Source organism: Hyperolius riggenbachi, chromosome 12 (assembly GCF_040937935.1).
Source record: "Hyperolius riggenbachi isolate aHypRig1 chromosome 12, aHypRig1.pri, whole genome shotgun sequence".
NCBI lineage: Eukaryota > Metazoa > Chordata > Amphibia > Anura > Hyperoliidae > Hyperolius > Hyperolius riggenbachi.
The window spans coordinates 143,437,089-143,452,861 of record NC_090657.1 but is presented as its reverse complement, the minus strand read 5'-3'; the positions used below and the strand labels follow the sequence as shown (position 1 = coordinate 143,452,861).

At 42.0% G+C, this 15,773-nt stretch overlaps 1 protein-coding gene across 1 annotated transcript in view; it reads left to right on the top strand.

The window, feature by feature from the left end:
- Positions 1 to 15,773, top strand: part of IFT52 (intraflagellar transport 52) — a 57,816-nt gene that overhangs the window by 38,135 nt on the left and 3,908 nt on the right. Inside the window, exons 9-12 of the mRNA XM_068263788.1 lie at positions 4,466 to 4,534; positions 5,693 to 5,847; positions 8,976 to 9,063; positions 9,930 to 10,038. Coding sequence (XP_068119889.1) covers positions 4,466 to 4,534; positions 5,693 to 5,847; positions 8,976 to 9,063; positions 9,930 to 10,038 — 421 coding nt within the window. The remainder of the gene's footprint in view (positions 1 to 4,465; positions 4,535 to 5,692; positions 5,848 to 8,975; positions 9,064 to 9,929; positions 10,039 to 15,773) is intronic.

Here is a 15,773-nt window from a genome sequence, read left to right as displayed (position 1 = left end):
TGAAGTAAACCTTCCTTTACATGGAAATTGAAGGCACCCAAAAGCAACAAAACATCTAAAAACTGTTTAAAGGAAGTGAATAAAAACACAAAATTCAATACCTACAGTGCTGCCCATAATTATTAATACCCCTGGCAAATTTTGACTTCGTTAATTTTATTCAACCAGCAAGTAATTTTTTTTATTTATGGGAAATTACATAGGTGCCTCCAAAAGATAAGATGATGTACAGGAGGCATTATTGTGGGGAAAAAAAACATTTCTCAGCTTTTATTTACATTTGAGCAGAAAGTGTCCAGTCCAAAATTATTCATACCCTTCACAAACTGTCACAGTTTGTGGGAAAATCCAAAGTTCAATACCATTTCAAATAGTTCAAGCTGTTCTAAATTACCCTGATTAATTGGGAACAGCTATTTTAATCACCTCAACAGGTAAAAAAATGCAGCTCTCTACAGGTATTTTGTGGACAGTCATGGCTAAGACAAAGGAGTTCAGTGAGGACCAGTGGCTGCTCACAAGTCAGGAGAGGGCTACAAGGCCATTTTTAAATGTTATCAAGTTCTAGTGGCTACAGTGCAAAGTTTTTTATTAAAAATACAAGATGTTCCGCACTGTAGAAAATCTCAGAGGACGTGGTCGGAAGCCAAAAGTGACACCTGTGCTGGCCAGGAGGATAGGAGGATAGTGAGAGAGGTGAAAAAAGAATCCAAGGATCTCTATCAAGGCCACCCTGGTGAATCTGGGCTCTGCTGGTGGCAATGTCTCAAAGCAGAAAATTCGACACTGCACACTGCTGGGTTCCATGGATGCAGGCCAAGGACGCCACCATTTCTCCAGATAAGGCACACAAAAGCTCACTTGGCCTTTGCAAATGCTCATCTGGACAAAGAAGTCTTCTCATCTTCTGTACTATGGTCAGATGAAACAAAAACTGAATTGTTTGGTCACAATGATGTTTCCTTTATTTAAAAAAAGGAGAAGCCTTCAACCCAAAGAACACCATCCCCACTGTCAAACATGGTGGTGGGAACCTAATGCTTTGGGGTGTTTTTCAGCTAATGGACCAGGGAACCTATCACAGTAAATGGCACCATGAAAATAGAGCAATACATGAGGATTCTCAATGACATCAGGCACTCTGCAGAGAAATTTGGCCTTAGGCACCAGTGGATATTTCAGCATGACAAAGACCCAAAACGCACAGCAAAAGTGGTGAAGAAATGGTTAGCAGACAACAACATTAATAACGTTTTGGAGTGGCCCATCCAGAGTCCTGACTTGAATCCAATTGAGAATTTGTGAAGGGGGCTAAAGATCAGGGTGATGGCAAGAAGACCCTCCAACCTGAAAGATTTGGAGCTTATTGCTAAAGATGAATGAGCAAAAGTACCTGTGGAGACATGCAAAAAGCTGGTCTGCAATTATAGGAAGCGTTTGAATTGCTTTAACAGCCAATAAAGGCTTTTTTTTTTATTAATTATTGAGAAGGGTATGAATAATTTTAGACTGGACACTTTTTGCTCAAATGTAAATAAAAGCTGAGAATTTTTTTTTTCCACGATAATGCCTCCTGTACATCATCTTATTACCTTTTGGGAGACACCTAAGTTGTTTCCCGTCAAAAAATTACTTGCTGTTTGAATAAAAGTAACTTTAAGTCAAAATTTGCCACGGGTATGAATAATTATGGGCAGCACTGTACCTCCTTAGTGCTAAGCATCTGGCTAGTTCAGAGGCTTCCTGGATCTTTCTACATGCCATTGTTCCAATGCTAGGCCACTCTTTTTTTCTTCCAGCTGCGAACGAGGCCATGAACGAGCTCAACCACATTGGGCATGTGCGAGTATGGGCTGCACATGCCCAATAGAGGGAATTGCACTTGCATGGAGGAATTTTCTTCTGTGCACGAGTGCTTCTCTCTTTTGGCCATGAATGGGCCATGTTTGTGCATGCCCAGTGAGGATACGCTCATTTGTAGTCACATTTCTGGCCAGAAGAAGCGAATACGGCCCACTGAGTTGAAAAGGTCTAGAGGGACCCTAGTGCTCGATTGGGTTGAGATGGATCTGGGAAGCATCTGGACTATCCAGAGGCTTCCCACAAATGAGGTAAGTTCAATACTTTTCCCCTTATTCAGGGTTGCTTTGAAAAGAGCTCAGCAATGGCACTAACCAATGTATTATCAAATCAGTTTATTAAAGGGAACCTGGGGTGAGTTGGATATGGAGGCTGACATATTTATTTCCTCTAGGGGCACTATGGCAAAATAGTGTAATGTTTAAAGTACATGTAAACATATCCAAAGAAGTACATTTTTCTACTATGTTGCTGTCACTTACAGTAGGTAGGTAGCACTTTTTCGCCATAGTGCCTCTTTAAACAAAATTTGCCTGGCAGTTCTGCTGATTATCTGCCTCTAATACATTTTGCCATAGAACCTGAACAAGCATGCACAGCAGGTGTTCTGACTGAAGATTGACTAGTTGATCCACATGCTTGTTGGTGTAGGTTTGTAATTGAAGCGAAGAAAAAAAAATTATGAATTTTATGTGTACAACGGATGATTAATTGAACATTAGTAGCAAAGAAAATCGTCTCCTATTTTCATTTTCAGTTACATTTTTTTTTTAATAACATTGCATTGTTCTCTTATTGCAATTGACACACTACACTCAGCATTCTAAATGATTTCACAGAGCAGGCTAGTGAACTTTTGAACTTTACTCTGCAGAAAAAAACAAAGTACAGTGACAGACACTTGAGATAATAAACTTCAGAAGACAGGGCTCTCTTGGACTTTGAAAGTCCTGGAGCTCAGATAAGCACTTTTGCTTAGATAACTGGAGTTTCTTAAAGAGACTCTGTAACAATTTTTTCAGCCTTAGTTCTTCTATCCTATAAGTTCCTATGCCTGTTCTAATCTGCTCTGGCTTACTGCAGTCTTTCCTAACTGCACTGTCTCTGTAATAAATCAATGTATCTTTCCTCTGTCCTGTTTGTCGGGCTAAAGCTTGATTGTGTGGAGTGTGCAGGGCTGCTTGTGATTGGTAGAAGCGATACACACCCTCTGCAGGCCCCCTGCATACTCTGAATGACTCATACACTATGCTTAGCTGAGCCTATTAGAAGCTGGTTAGTTTGTTTGTAAACACTGCCTAAAACTGTTAATTACAAGCCAGGATTGCAGCAGAGAGTGGCAGAAACAGCACAGAGGGGCACAGGAGAAAATAATGAATAGAATGGTATGCTTTTTATTGTAAGAATATTAGAGTACAGATTCTCTTTAACTCTTTCTGTACTGGAAACAATATTAGACTCATATCTCTGCTGCTAATGTTTTACCTCTCATGCTGGGAATACACGTTACGTTTTCGCGGCAGAATAGTTCCGACAGATGTCTTCGACAGATAAAATTCCGTCATGTCGGATTCTTCGCTCGATTCTTTTCCGCTTGATTTCTCATAGAAATGAATGGAAAAAAGATAAGAAAAACGAGGGAAGATGAGAGAATTGAGCAGAGAATCGAAAGCAAAAAAAGTAACGTATATTCCCAGCATTAAATGTACTACACATCCAAATCATTATATCATACGTTTATTTTCACTTCAGATTCCCTTTAACCTCCCTGCCGTTATAAATATTTGCTGCGCACGGCAGGGAGGGTGTTTTTTTGCAATTTTTTTTTTTTTTTTTTTTTTGCATGTAGCTAGCCTAGCGCTAGCTACATGCTTCCCCCCCCTCCCTGCGGCGTCCCCCCGTATGCGCCGATGTCTGAACGGGATTTCCATGAGGGCTTCCCCGTCGCCATGGCGACGAGCGCGATGACGTCACTGACGTCAGAGGGAGTCCCGATCCACCCCTCAGCGATGCCTGGCACTGATTGGCGAGGCAGCGCACGGGTCTCGAGGGGGGCCCTCTAATGCGACAGGTAGCGGCGAATCGGCGCTGAGTGGCGGCGATCATAAGTGACACGCAGCTAGCAAAGTGCTAGCTGTGTGTATAAAAGAAAATGTATGCAAATCGGCCCAGCAGGGCCTGAGGAATCCTCCGCGGCAGGTTACCCTGAGCTGAGCTCGGGATAACCGGCAAGGAGGTTAAGCACAAAAAAAAACAAAATAAAAAAACCCCAATGTGTTTCTTGAGACAAAGCTTTTTTTTTTTTTTTTCAGGTCAAGTGCAGAATGGTTGAGCTGTTGCCTCCATACTGCTGTTTTTTTAAGTGGATATTACACAAGAGGCTTTTATGTGCCACCATGCTTTAAAAAGGCTTTGAAATCATGCAACAAATGCCTGTGCTTTTTAATGACAATTACAGGTGGGGATTGTTGCAGCCAGTTGAGGGCTCCTGCAGTGTCTGTGTGGTTTGGTTGAATTGTTTGCCTCGTCTGGGTGTGGCCCTCAGTCTAGTTTATAAGCATGTCTTGGCTTTAGCATTGTTTGTAGTTCTCTTGTGTTTTGGCAGGACGTCCTTGTGCAGTGGCTCACTACAGATGACATCCAGCTGAACCAGATTGATGCAGAGGCACCAGAGGTACGTGTGGGAGAATCTGCTCCTTATTGCTAGAGCAAGGTGGTGAGCAGAGATAAGCAATAGATTTAGTACAAATTCTTCTTGTGGAGAATTCTTGATCGAAGTATGTGATCAGTGTAATCATGTGACTGATTTTAAAACTGGATATTTTGTTTGCGTTTGTATCACAAATGTTGCTCATGCATAGCACAGATTGCAGACACGCAATCAGTTTGTTCTGGTGATAGATTTATAAGGCTCTGAATTGCTTGTCAATATCATGTGCTAAAGCAGGACATGATCACAGGAAATCAGAACCTGATGCCTATGAGAGGCGGAACAGGACGGATCGCCGTCCTGTTCCAAATCAGATGACGGAGGGGAGGGAGGAAGGAGAGGGAGGGGGACGGGGGGAGAGAGAGCCTCATAGAGGCTGTAAAAAATAAATAGATAAATAAACAAACAAAGCCTGCAGCGATCGGATCTCTCCGTCGGCATGTCCCCTTAGGGACAAAAAAGGAGGTGAGTCCGATCGCTGGGCACCTAAGCTGGGCTGTGCAGGAGGCTAGAAAAGCCTGCACAGCCCAGCACTGCAAAAATGAACCTGGTCTTTAGAGGGGCTTACCACTGCGGTCGTCAAGTGGTTAAAGAACCACTATTGCAAACAAAATTGTAAAAAATATAAAATGTACATTTGTCCTGAAGTAAAAGGTACTATAAATAAGTATTTCCTATCTTGCTGTCATTTACAGTAGGCAGTGGAGTTCTAAGACATCTTGGACTAGTTCATCTCCCACATGTGGGATTCTCAGTATTTCCCTTATTATTTACAAAAGCACTCCCTGCAAGGGATCTCTATACAAAGATGTCAGCCAGCCTCCCTAATCCATTGTTTAATAATTTGGCAGTTGGACTGAGCAACAGCGACATAGGGGAAAAAGTAATGTAGAGTTAAATTTACTCTGAGAGAAATGAACATTTATATGTTTGTGTTTTGAATTTTACACTTTTCTGAATAATGGTCTTTCAATGATCCCTTTATCTTAACCAGCCATTCACAAACTTAAAACCTGACTGGTACTCTCCTTGAGGAGAATTTATGTAATATAATCCGATCCTCTCTGGCAGTGAGTGATCTAATCCTTTCATTCCTGCCATTGATTACTTTTATGTTTACAGATTGCAGATTATAACATGCTGCCCGATACCAATAAGTTATCACAGCGGCTGCGGGCCTGTCTGCTGGAAGGGGATGAGAACCCTCGGGATTTCACTACGCTGTTTGACATGAGTATCTATCAGCTGGACACCTCCTCTTTACCCAAAGTCATCAAGTGAGTCATGATTGCTGAAACACACTTGTGGTGTTGTTCTTAAAGGGAACCTGAAGTAAGATCAATATGGAGGCTGTCATCTTCATACCCTGATAAAGAATGCCAGTTGCCTGGTTGTCATGCTGAGCTTTTGGATTTAGTTGTTTTTGAGTCACACACCTGCAACATGCATGCAGCCAGTGGAGTCAGAGCAGAGTCACAGCACCCGCGTAGCACTTGCTCATTGTGGGCCAGTGATTTAACATGTTAGAGGCCAAGCATCAGTACAGAAGTCAGGCAACTGGCATGGCTTATTAGAGAATGAAGATGGCAGTCTCCGTATTCCTCTCACTTCAAGTTCCCTCTTAACTCCAGGAAAAAATACTACAGTATTTTACTTTTGAATCATAGATGTGATCTGTAAATCTTGAAGAACTCTCTGACTTCACAGGTTTAGTTCACACTGCAGTCATTAGTGTTATTATTCATCTAAGTCAGTACTCTGCAGGGGTTCCTTGGCATTTTCCCCCATCGTGGGGGCACATTATTATAGGGGGTAAAAAGAAGCACTAAATTGGGGTCATAATAATAAGTACATTAATAAGTGACTGTGATGCACAGAGGCGCCAGCAGAATAAAAACAATAATTAAAAGTTTTAAAATATGCTGGGGAGGCAGTGGTGGACTTACCTCCGAAAGCAGACTAGACTACTTGTCTGACATAAACACTTTATTAGTACCCCAATAGATGCTAACATCTATTGGGTTACTATAATAAAGTGTTCATCAAAGTCATTATAGTGTCCACCCTTGGTGGAAGGGGGACCCACCCCTACCTTTCTTCTAACTACAGAGAGCGACTTCTTAACCCTGAGTAAGGACAGGTCTAATATCCTCACCTGCATTCACAGTGGTTGCCTCAGCGGTAACCCTTGTTTGTGAGTATAACCTTCTCACATTACATTATTCACTATTGTTCCGAGCATACTACACCATATTGGGCTCTCGGTGTCTTTTTCTTAAGTGGCTGGATAGTGTAATGGTTACGGGCTCTGCCTCTGACACAGGAGACCTGGGTTTTGAATCTCGGCCCTGCCTGTTCAGTAAGCCAGCACCAATTCAGTAGGAGAACTTTGCTACTGCCTATAGAGCATGTCCTAGTGGCTGCAGCTCTGGCGCTTCGAGTCCGTCAGGAGAAAAGCGCAATGTAAATGTTCTGTTTGTTTTTGTTTAGTAAAAAGCACTAGGATAAGGAGGCAGTATGAGCGACAATGTAATTGGAGGTAGTGAAATAAACAGCCACGCATACGTTTAAAGACCATGCCTCCTGCAAAATAAATGCAGGGGTTCCTCAAGATCAAAACGTTTGCAGGGGTTCCTTGAGATCCACATGTTATTTGCAAAGTTCCTCCATGGTAAAAAGGTTGAGAAAGGCTGATCTAAGTATATACTGGTGACATCTAGTGGACATAATATATACTACACAATTTGTCATACTGTATTTCTCCCACAAGACTGAGGGCATATTGTACTAAGCTATTTTTATTATTGATTTATATAGCACCATCATCTTCTGTGTATAAAAACAAATATGGGTACATAAATACAGGTACAGGTTCTGGTACATAATACAGAAACCAAAAGACAATATAGTGTTATTCATTTTATTCCTAATATATCCTTATTCCTCATATTGTTAAAGCATTCCTTCAGTGATCGTGCATTCTGCTAGACAGCTGAGAAACCAAGAACCGCTACAGTAGTGATTGCCCATATGTGAACACATGGTGATTATTATTATTATGATTTATATAGCGCAATCAGTTTCCATGGCATTGTATATCACAATTTTAGTCTACCAGAATGTCCTTCTAGCTTTGGTAGCACTGATAGCAGAGTACCCCTATAACAGTAGCAAACCAGCAGTGTGCCCTAATAACATTGCAACTCCTCCATTATACTTCTCTTTATCCCCATAATTCACCGTTAGGAATTATCAATGAGATGCAAGTAATTCTTAGTTGATGCACGATTATGCACATTTCTGCAGCTTGAAACTACACAAAACCTGGTCCAAGTTCGGGATTCCATTGGTCCATTTCCAAACTGCATAAATAGATCTTTATCATAACAGCATTATTTTCATCTCATTGACCATCGCTATTCAACATTGCATATGGAAGTGTTACGGTTAGTTGGTAACCTGTTGGCACTGGCAGGTGTGGGTGAGATTTTTAGTCTAGAAAGCTTGGTTGTAGATAGGCCAGCATTCTAGGCAAGCAGCAGACAGATGTAAGAAATTTGACAGGCAATAAATCAGGCCAGGCAGCAAACAGGCGAAAACAATATCCAGGCCAAAGTCCAGACAGGAGGCAAAGTCTGCTACAAGCCAATTCTGGAACAGGGGAGCAGAAAAGAACGTAGTCAAACAGGCCAGGTCACATTGAGAGAGCAATAACTATCGTACAGTGCGATGTCAGGAGCTTATTAGCTTTGGCTGCTTCTGGAGGTAGAATCTTATGGGACAATGCCAACATTTTTGGCATAAACCTTTATGTGTGGATGCGTTTATGTGCAGCAACTAGCACGATGGCACACTGAAGTGCAAACACCCCTGAGCATGGGCACTAGGCTCATTCACACTGTGAGTTGCAGTGAGTTTTGATGCACTGCACATAGTGTGCATTAAATATGGTAACATAAAAGTCCATAGACTTTCATTTTAACATTCACAGTACAGCAGTGAGTTGCTGAGCAGTGCATTTTAATTCATTGGGAGTGATTAAAACTCGTAGATATGCATGCTATGTGCATTTCAGCACATGGATCCTGCAGATAAGCTCAGCTGAATCAGCTGGTTTCCTTTCCTTTTTACGTCACTTCAGTGGTTTGATAATGCAGTAAAACTCATAGAAAAGAGTGGAAATGTACAATAAAATGCACAAAAACTCACTGACAAATTCATGTGTATTTACATCCATTTTAATGCATTTACTAGTGTGAATGAGTCCTAATTACTGAATTTTTACACAATTCTAGAAATAATGCTTATATTAAAAACATAAAAAAAAAGTTAAAAATACTACTTTCAGTGAATTGATGCCTGAGTGTTTCTTGATTTTTTGCTTTTGTCTTTCGATGTGTTGCAGATCTTATGAACAGCTCAATGTGAAGCATGAGACCTTGCAGCTAATTCAGCCTCAGTTTGAGTCTCCTCTCCCGGCCCTGCAACCTGCAGTAAGTGTTCATCCCCAAACTGGTTGTAGCTTCACCTAAGGGCCCTTTCACACCAATACAATAAATCTACATGCAGGTAAACCTGCAGATGGTTTAATCACACATGGATTATTGATGATCTACACTTGTGGTCTGGTAAGAAAGGAAAGCAGGAAAGGCAATCGTTACACATAGCTGTGGCTAGGCCTATTGGACAGATGCCAGATCACAAATGTGCAAGTAATGCTATTAGGCTCAGTGTACACACATGTTTATAAACCTACTTGAAAGAGCACATGCACCAGCTTTTATCAAGCCTGTTTCATAGGTGACTGGACTCCTGTCATTTGAATGTATTCCTCAGATTTCTTCATTATAACATTTTTTTTATTCACGTTGTGCAATAAATGGGCAACACCCACATTTACAGTGTGAGTAAGGCACTGTATGCCTTACTTTGTCACAGCCAAGCGCTATCTCACAGTGTGACTTTTCGGCCATGTTGCACTGCGATATGTTCGCAGCTCAAAATACTCAGTGTGATTGGGCCCTAATTATTTTGCCCTTACCATCTGAATGATGAGATTTATTTCCATGTACTCTGCAACAAACTGAATAATGGGGGGGGGGGGGGGGGGGAGAGTAGATATGATTTAATCTAACTGAGAATCTATCAGACACAGATAATTATGTTTCAAGATAAATGTTTAGATAATCTGTAACACTCAGAGGTTAGAGTAAGTACGCTTGGCTTTAACTGTTTCAAAAAGAAGCTATGGTAATTAAGAATTGGAGAGAGACAGGAGAAGAGCGAGAACTCATAAAGCCGTTTTGCATCCTAGTTTCTGAACAGAGATAATATTATTGCTCCTCTTGCTTGCCACCAGGTGTTTCCACCATCATTCCAGGAGCTGCCTCCTCCTGCACTTGACCTGTTTGACCTGGATGAGAATTTCTCTTCAGAAAAGTCCCGCCTAGCCCAGATTACCAACAAATGTGAGTAGTGCTCATCTAATTTCTCCCCTGTACTCTATCACACCTCTGCTATATCGCTGATTCTGTATGGTCCTTAAGGGCCCATTTACACTAGGGCGATTAGCGCCAGTTTACCACTAATCGCTGAAGCGCTAGCACTTTTAAAATAAAGCGCTAGTGAAATTTTAACTAAATGGCAGTGATCTCATTGACGCTGATTGCAGGCATTTTGCGATTAATGGCAATCGCAAACACGTTACCTGTAGCATCCTTTGGCGATTCAGGAGTGATCGCGATTAGCATGCTATAGAAGTGCTAATCACAATCTCTTCCAGAACGCATAATTGTCCAGTGATTGTTCCGTGTTAATCGCCGAAAAAGCATCCGAGCAAAATCGTTTTTTTGCTTTTAAGTGTGAATGGGCCCTAAGACCTTCTGGTGGAAACCATTTGACCCCATGCCAGGTCATAGCTATACAATGTTAACCCTTTACAGGATAAATTGCTTTCTTGAATTCATTAAAGCCTATCTAAACCCAAAACTGAACAAGGCAGTTTCTTGTTACTTTAGCAACTGAAATGTTCTAATTCAAAAACCTTATCTGTGTAGTGGTGCTTGTCTTAAAGAGAAACTATAACCAAGAATTGAACTTCATCCCAATCAGTAGCTGATGCCCCCTTTCCCATGAGAAATATTTTCCTTTTTTCAAACGGATCATCAGGGGGCTCTGTATGGATGATATTGTGGTGAAACACCTCCCACAGAGTGATGTCAGGACCATGGTTTCCAACTGCCAAAAAAGCAAGCAGCATCTGCTTCTACTGACATCACCTGCCAGCAGTAAAAATGTCACCATGTGATAAATGTCAGAATGTAAATCAGGGAGAGGAAAGATTATACAATGGGCAAACACTGACTAAATCATTTATATGTAATTATTGTAAAAATGAATTTTATTACATTATTTTCACTGGAGCTTTTTAAGCTGTGCACCTATCACTACAGGTTTAAATGGGTTACTTCACTTCACTTCACTTACAAATATATATAACTTGCTTCATTACTACAAAAGCCTTTTTGTAACTGAATGTCATTCAGTATGGGCCTACCTAACCAGCCCAAATCGCATGATCATATATTTTGTACCGTTTGCCTTGTATAACTTTATCCTATGTTGTATAACTTTGTTACGTCTGTCATCCTTGCATCATTGTATATATTTACTGTTATCGCTGCTCAATATGTTGGCGCTTTATAAATACAATAAATAATAATAATAATATTATACAGTGCATCCGGAAAGTATTCACAGCACATCACTTTTTCCACTTTTTGTTATGTTACAGCCTTATTCCAAACTGAATTACATTTTTTTTGCTTTAGAATTCTGCACATAACACCCCATAATGACAATGTGAAAAAAGTTTACTTAAAGGACTTACGAGCCGAAATGTAAAAAAAAAAAAGTTCAGTACCTGTAGCCAATTTGAATGCACGGAGGAAGTCATCCGCGCCCACCGTGCAGTTCCGCCGGGTCCCCGCTGCTCAATAGCCCCCCGGGCTGGCTCCCGACCCTACATCCCGGGCTCTCCTGCCTCCTCTTAGATGTCCGCCTGAGCTGGCCGCGGCTGCGCAGTCCGCACAGACGATACAGGAGACAGCTTTTTTTTTTTTTACATTTCGGCTTGTAAGTCCTTTGAAGATTTTTTGCAAATATATTAAAAATAAAAAACTGAGAAAGCACATGTACATAAGTATTCACAACCTTTGCCATAAAGCTCAAAATTGAGCTAAGGTGCACACTGTTTCCCATGATCATTCTTGAGATGTTTTTGCAGCTTAATTGCAGTCCACCTGTGGTAAATTCAGTTGATGGGACAGGATTTGGAAAGGCACACACCTCTCTATATAAGGTCCAACAGTTGACAGAACACCTTTTGAACTGGAACACTTTGGCCAAAACTGCCAGATGTCAGCAATCGGGATCCTCAGCAGCATCAGCCATCACCGCAGGTTTCTCTCATGAAAAACTGGGTCATCACTGCTGAACCTTCATCTCCCTCTGTTCTGCATTCCCATTCACTGATCTCCGGGCTAACAGGCAGCGGCACAGGAGCGCACAAGGACGCAAATGATTGGCCGTGGGAGCACGCAGCAGAGCACAAGCAGCCTTTTGGACATAGCAGATACATCCAAAAGGCTTAAATAGTTAAGCAGTACAACAACCAAAAGCACACAGTCAAGATATCAAAGGAATGGCTTCAGGACAACTGTGAATGTCCTTGAGTGGCACAGCCAGAGCCCTGACTTGAATCCAATTGAACATGCACTGACTCTACCCATCCGACCTGATGAAGCTTGAGGCGCTGTAAAGAGGAATGGGTGAAACTGGCCAAGGATAGGTGTGCCAAGCTTGAGGCATCAATTTCAAAAACTTGAGGCTGTAATTGCTGCCAAAGGTGCAAAGTATTGAGCTGTGATACTTAATGTACATGTTGTTTCTCAATTTTTTATTGTTAATAAATTTGCCAAAATTTCAAACTTTTTCACGTTGTCATTATGGGGTGTTGTGTGTAGAATTCTGAGGATAAAATGAATTTCATCTGTGGCAATAAGGCGGTAACCTAAAAAATGTGGAAAAAGGTAAAGCGCTATGAATACTTTCCTGATGCACTGTATTTCAACTTCAGTCTGCAGTTGCTTTGCTGTAGCTTATTTTTGGGAAACTTGCTGGAAACCATGGCAACAGAATATGGGTTGATGGATATGCACTTTTTAAAGGTGCCCCAACAGTCCAATAAGTAGTGAACAATTGTTTTTTAACTGAATTATTCAGCTCTAATTGTTTAAAAATATAGAATCAATTGGCCTAAACCATTAGTGATGGTTTCCTTAAAGAACTAGTACATATGATCATAACTGGCTTCAATAAATATTTTGGATTTGTTAATGCTGTGGATCAATGACAAATGATCTTTTTATTGAATCTAAATAATCTGATCAAAATCACACTGCTACTGGCTACCTTAAAACAGAGTTCCCCCAACCCTGTCCTCAAGGCCCACCAACAGTACATGTTTTGCAGAAAACCACAAACATGCACAAGTGGGATAGTTAGTGTCTCAGCAGGGCTGATTAACTACCTTTGTGGATTTCCACAAAACATGCACTGTTGGTGGGCCTTGAGGACAGGGTTGGGGAACACTGCCTTAAAAGATACACAAGGTGACCTCACATGATGAAATAGACGTGTATGTACATTGTCACAGAGGCGCTCAGTGTTGATGATACTGGCAGATGCTGTTTACTCCTATCTGTTATTGCCTGATGAAGCGGGTTTGTATCCCGTGAAACGCATTGCACTTTATTTGGAGTATCCAATAAAATTGTTTTGACTGAAAATCCACAGTCGTATGTTCTGCTTGGAGGGGGTGAGTCCACCACTGCCTCCTCTATTACCAAGATGGGTTTTTAAGTTCTTTTAGTGTTTTTTATCCTATTGGCGCCTCTGTTATCCTATTATCTACATCAAGTCCACCCTTGGTGGAGGGTTGTACCCTTCCTTCTTCAACTACAGAGAGCGACTTTTTAATCCTGAGTGGGGTCAGGACAATCTCCCCACCTGCTTTGACAGTGGTTGCCTACTTGGTAACCCTGGTTTGTAAGTATTAAATTAATATTATTACTCTATCAATTATACCTTACCAGTACATACTACACTATATTGGGCTCTTGGTGTTCTCTCTTTTTCTCATCCTTTGCACACAAATAACTGCTGTGTTCCTTTTTTTTTCTGCCTGAAAGAGTTAAAAAATCAGGTATGCAAAGTGACAGTTTCTGTCCGAGTTGGACCATAGCATAACCTTCACTGATAAAGATTTACAGCCATAAAACGCTTTCTTGGCAGAAAATGGATTCTGACAGCAGCAAAGAGACAAAGGTCAATAATTCATAGATTTTTGTTCTGGTATACTTCAATGAATGTGTCATTGAGCAGAGCCAATGAAACAGTAAAAACTTAAAGAGAAGGTTCAGGGAACTCTTAAAAAAAAAAAAATCCCTATCCACTTACCTGGGGCTTCCTCCAGCCCGTGGCAGGCAGGAGGTGCCCTCGCCGCCGCTCCAGAGGCCTCCGGTCGTCTTCGGTAGCCGACCCGACCTGGCCAGGCCGGCTGCCAGGTCAGGCTCTTCTGCGCTCCATGGCCGGGCTCTTCTGCGTCCCACGCGGGCGCGCTGACGTCATCGGACGTCCTCCGGGCTGTACTGCGCAGGCGCAGAACTACTGCGCCTGCGCAGTACAGCCCGGAGGACGTCCGATGACGTCAGCGCGCCTGCGTGGGACGCAGAAGAGCCCGGCCATGGAGCGCAGAAGAGCCCGACCTGGCAGCCGGCCTGGCCAGGTCGGGTCGGCCACCGAAGACGACCGGAAGCCTCTGGAGCGGCGGCGAGGGCACCTCCTGCCTGCCACGGGCTGGAGGAAGCCCCAGGTAAGTGGATAGGGATTTTTATTTTTTTCAAGAGTTCCCTGAACCTTCCCTTTAAAAAGTAGATTTAAAAATAAATTAAAACTGTGGGATATCTAAAAAAGGGCCATTTTTACAAGGAAGTGGATAGATAAAATTGTTTATCTCATCAGTTTGGTTTCACCAAAAGGTAACATGAGACGAAGGATGTAAAACAATTGATACTTACCTGGGGCTTCCTCCATCCCTATGACCACTGTTGCCTCTCTCGCTACCCTCCTGGGCGTCTCCGTACACCCACTGTCGGCCCTGGTAATCTTCTTTCAGTTGTCATTTGGGCTCTTCTGCCCGTTCACATCACCAGGAGTGTTCTGCTCCTGCGCAGATAGCACGGCACAGAACTCTCCTGCCAACATGAACACAATGGGAGCACGGCGCCAGGCCTCACATTTGCAGAAGAGCCCGACTGACACGACTGAAAGAAGATTACCGAGGCTGATAGTGGGCGAATTGAGCCACACGGGGGGATGCCGAAGGAGGCAACGGTGGTCATGGGACTGGAGGAAGCCCCAGATAAGTATCAATTCTTTTACATCCTTTGTCTCAGGTTCTTTAAGACCTGTAATACTTGGCTAATTTCCTGTTAGTAAACATGACACATAGTCAGATTTATCAGTATCGTCTAAGAGAAAAATCTTAGGAGGTTTCTAGAAATCATGCAAAACTGTCTCAGATGCTTTTAAGAAGGTGCAATTTCCTTCTAAAACTGTTTTAAATCAGGAGTTGAGGATTCTCAGGTTTAGTGCAGTCTGTGAGGGAATCCTCTGAGTGAGGTAAGATGTACCGTGGCAGCTTTAACACAGAAAAAGCAGACTCACTATAGTGTTTTAATGGGAAAATAGCATTAAGGCTCATACACACATCAGACCATAGTCTTTTGGAAAATGAAAGATCACAGACCAATTTTACCCCCTTACATGTAGTATGAGAGCCATACTCTACACAGTCTATTCTATGGAGCTGAACTCCCCGTCAGACAGAAACCTTTGCAAGATGCTGCACACAAAGATGCTGCACACATGCGACAGATCAGTATCTGCAAAAGATTTATTCCTGCAAAATATCCATTCCTGCAAAATGCATTGATAGTCTATGAGATCTGTAGATCATCATACACACCTTGTTTAACTGACATTCATCTGCAGATCAGACAATCATCTGCAGATCTGAAAATCCATCCTGGTGGATCTGATCTGCAGATGAATGTCTGTTAAACAAGGTGTGTATTATTAT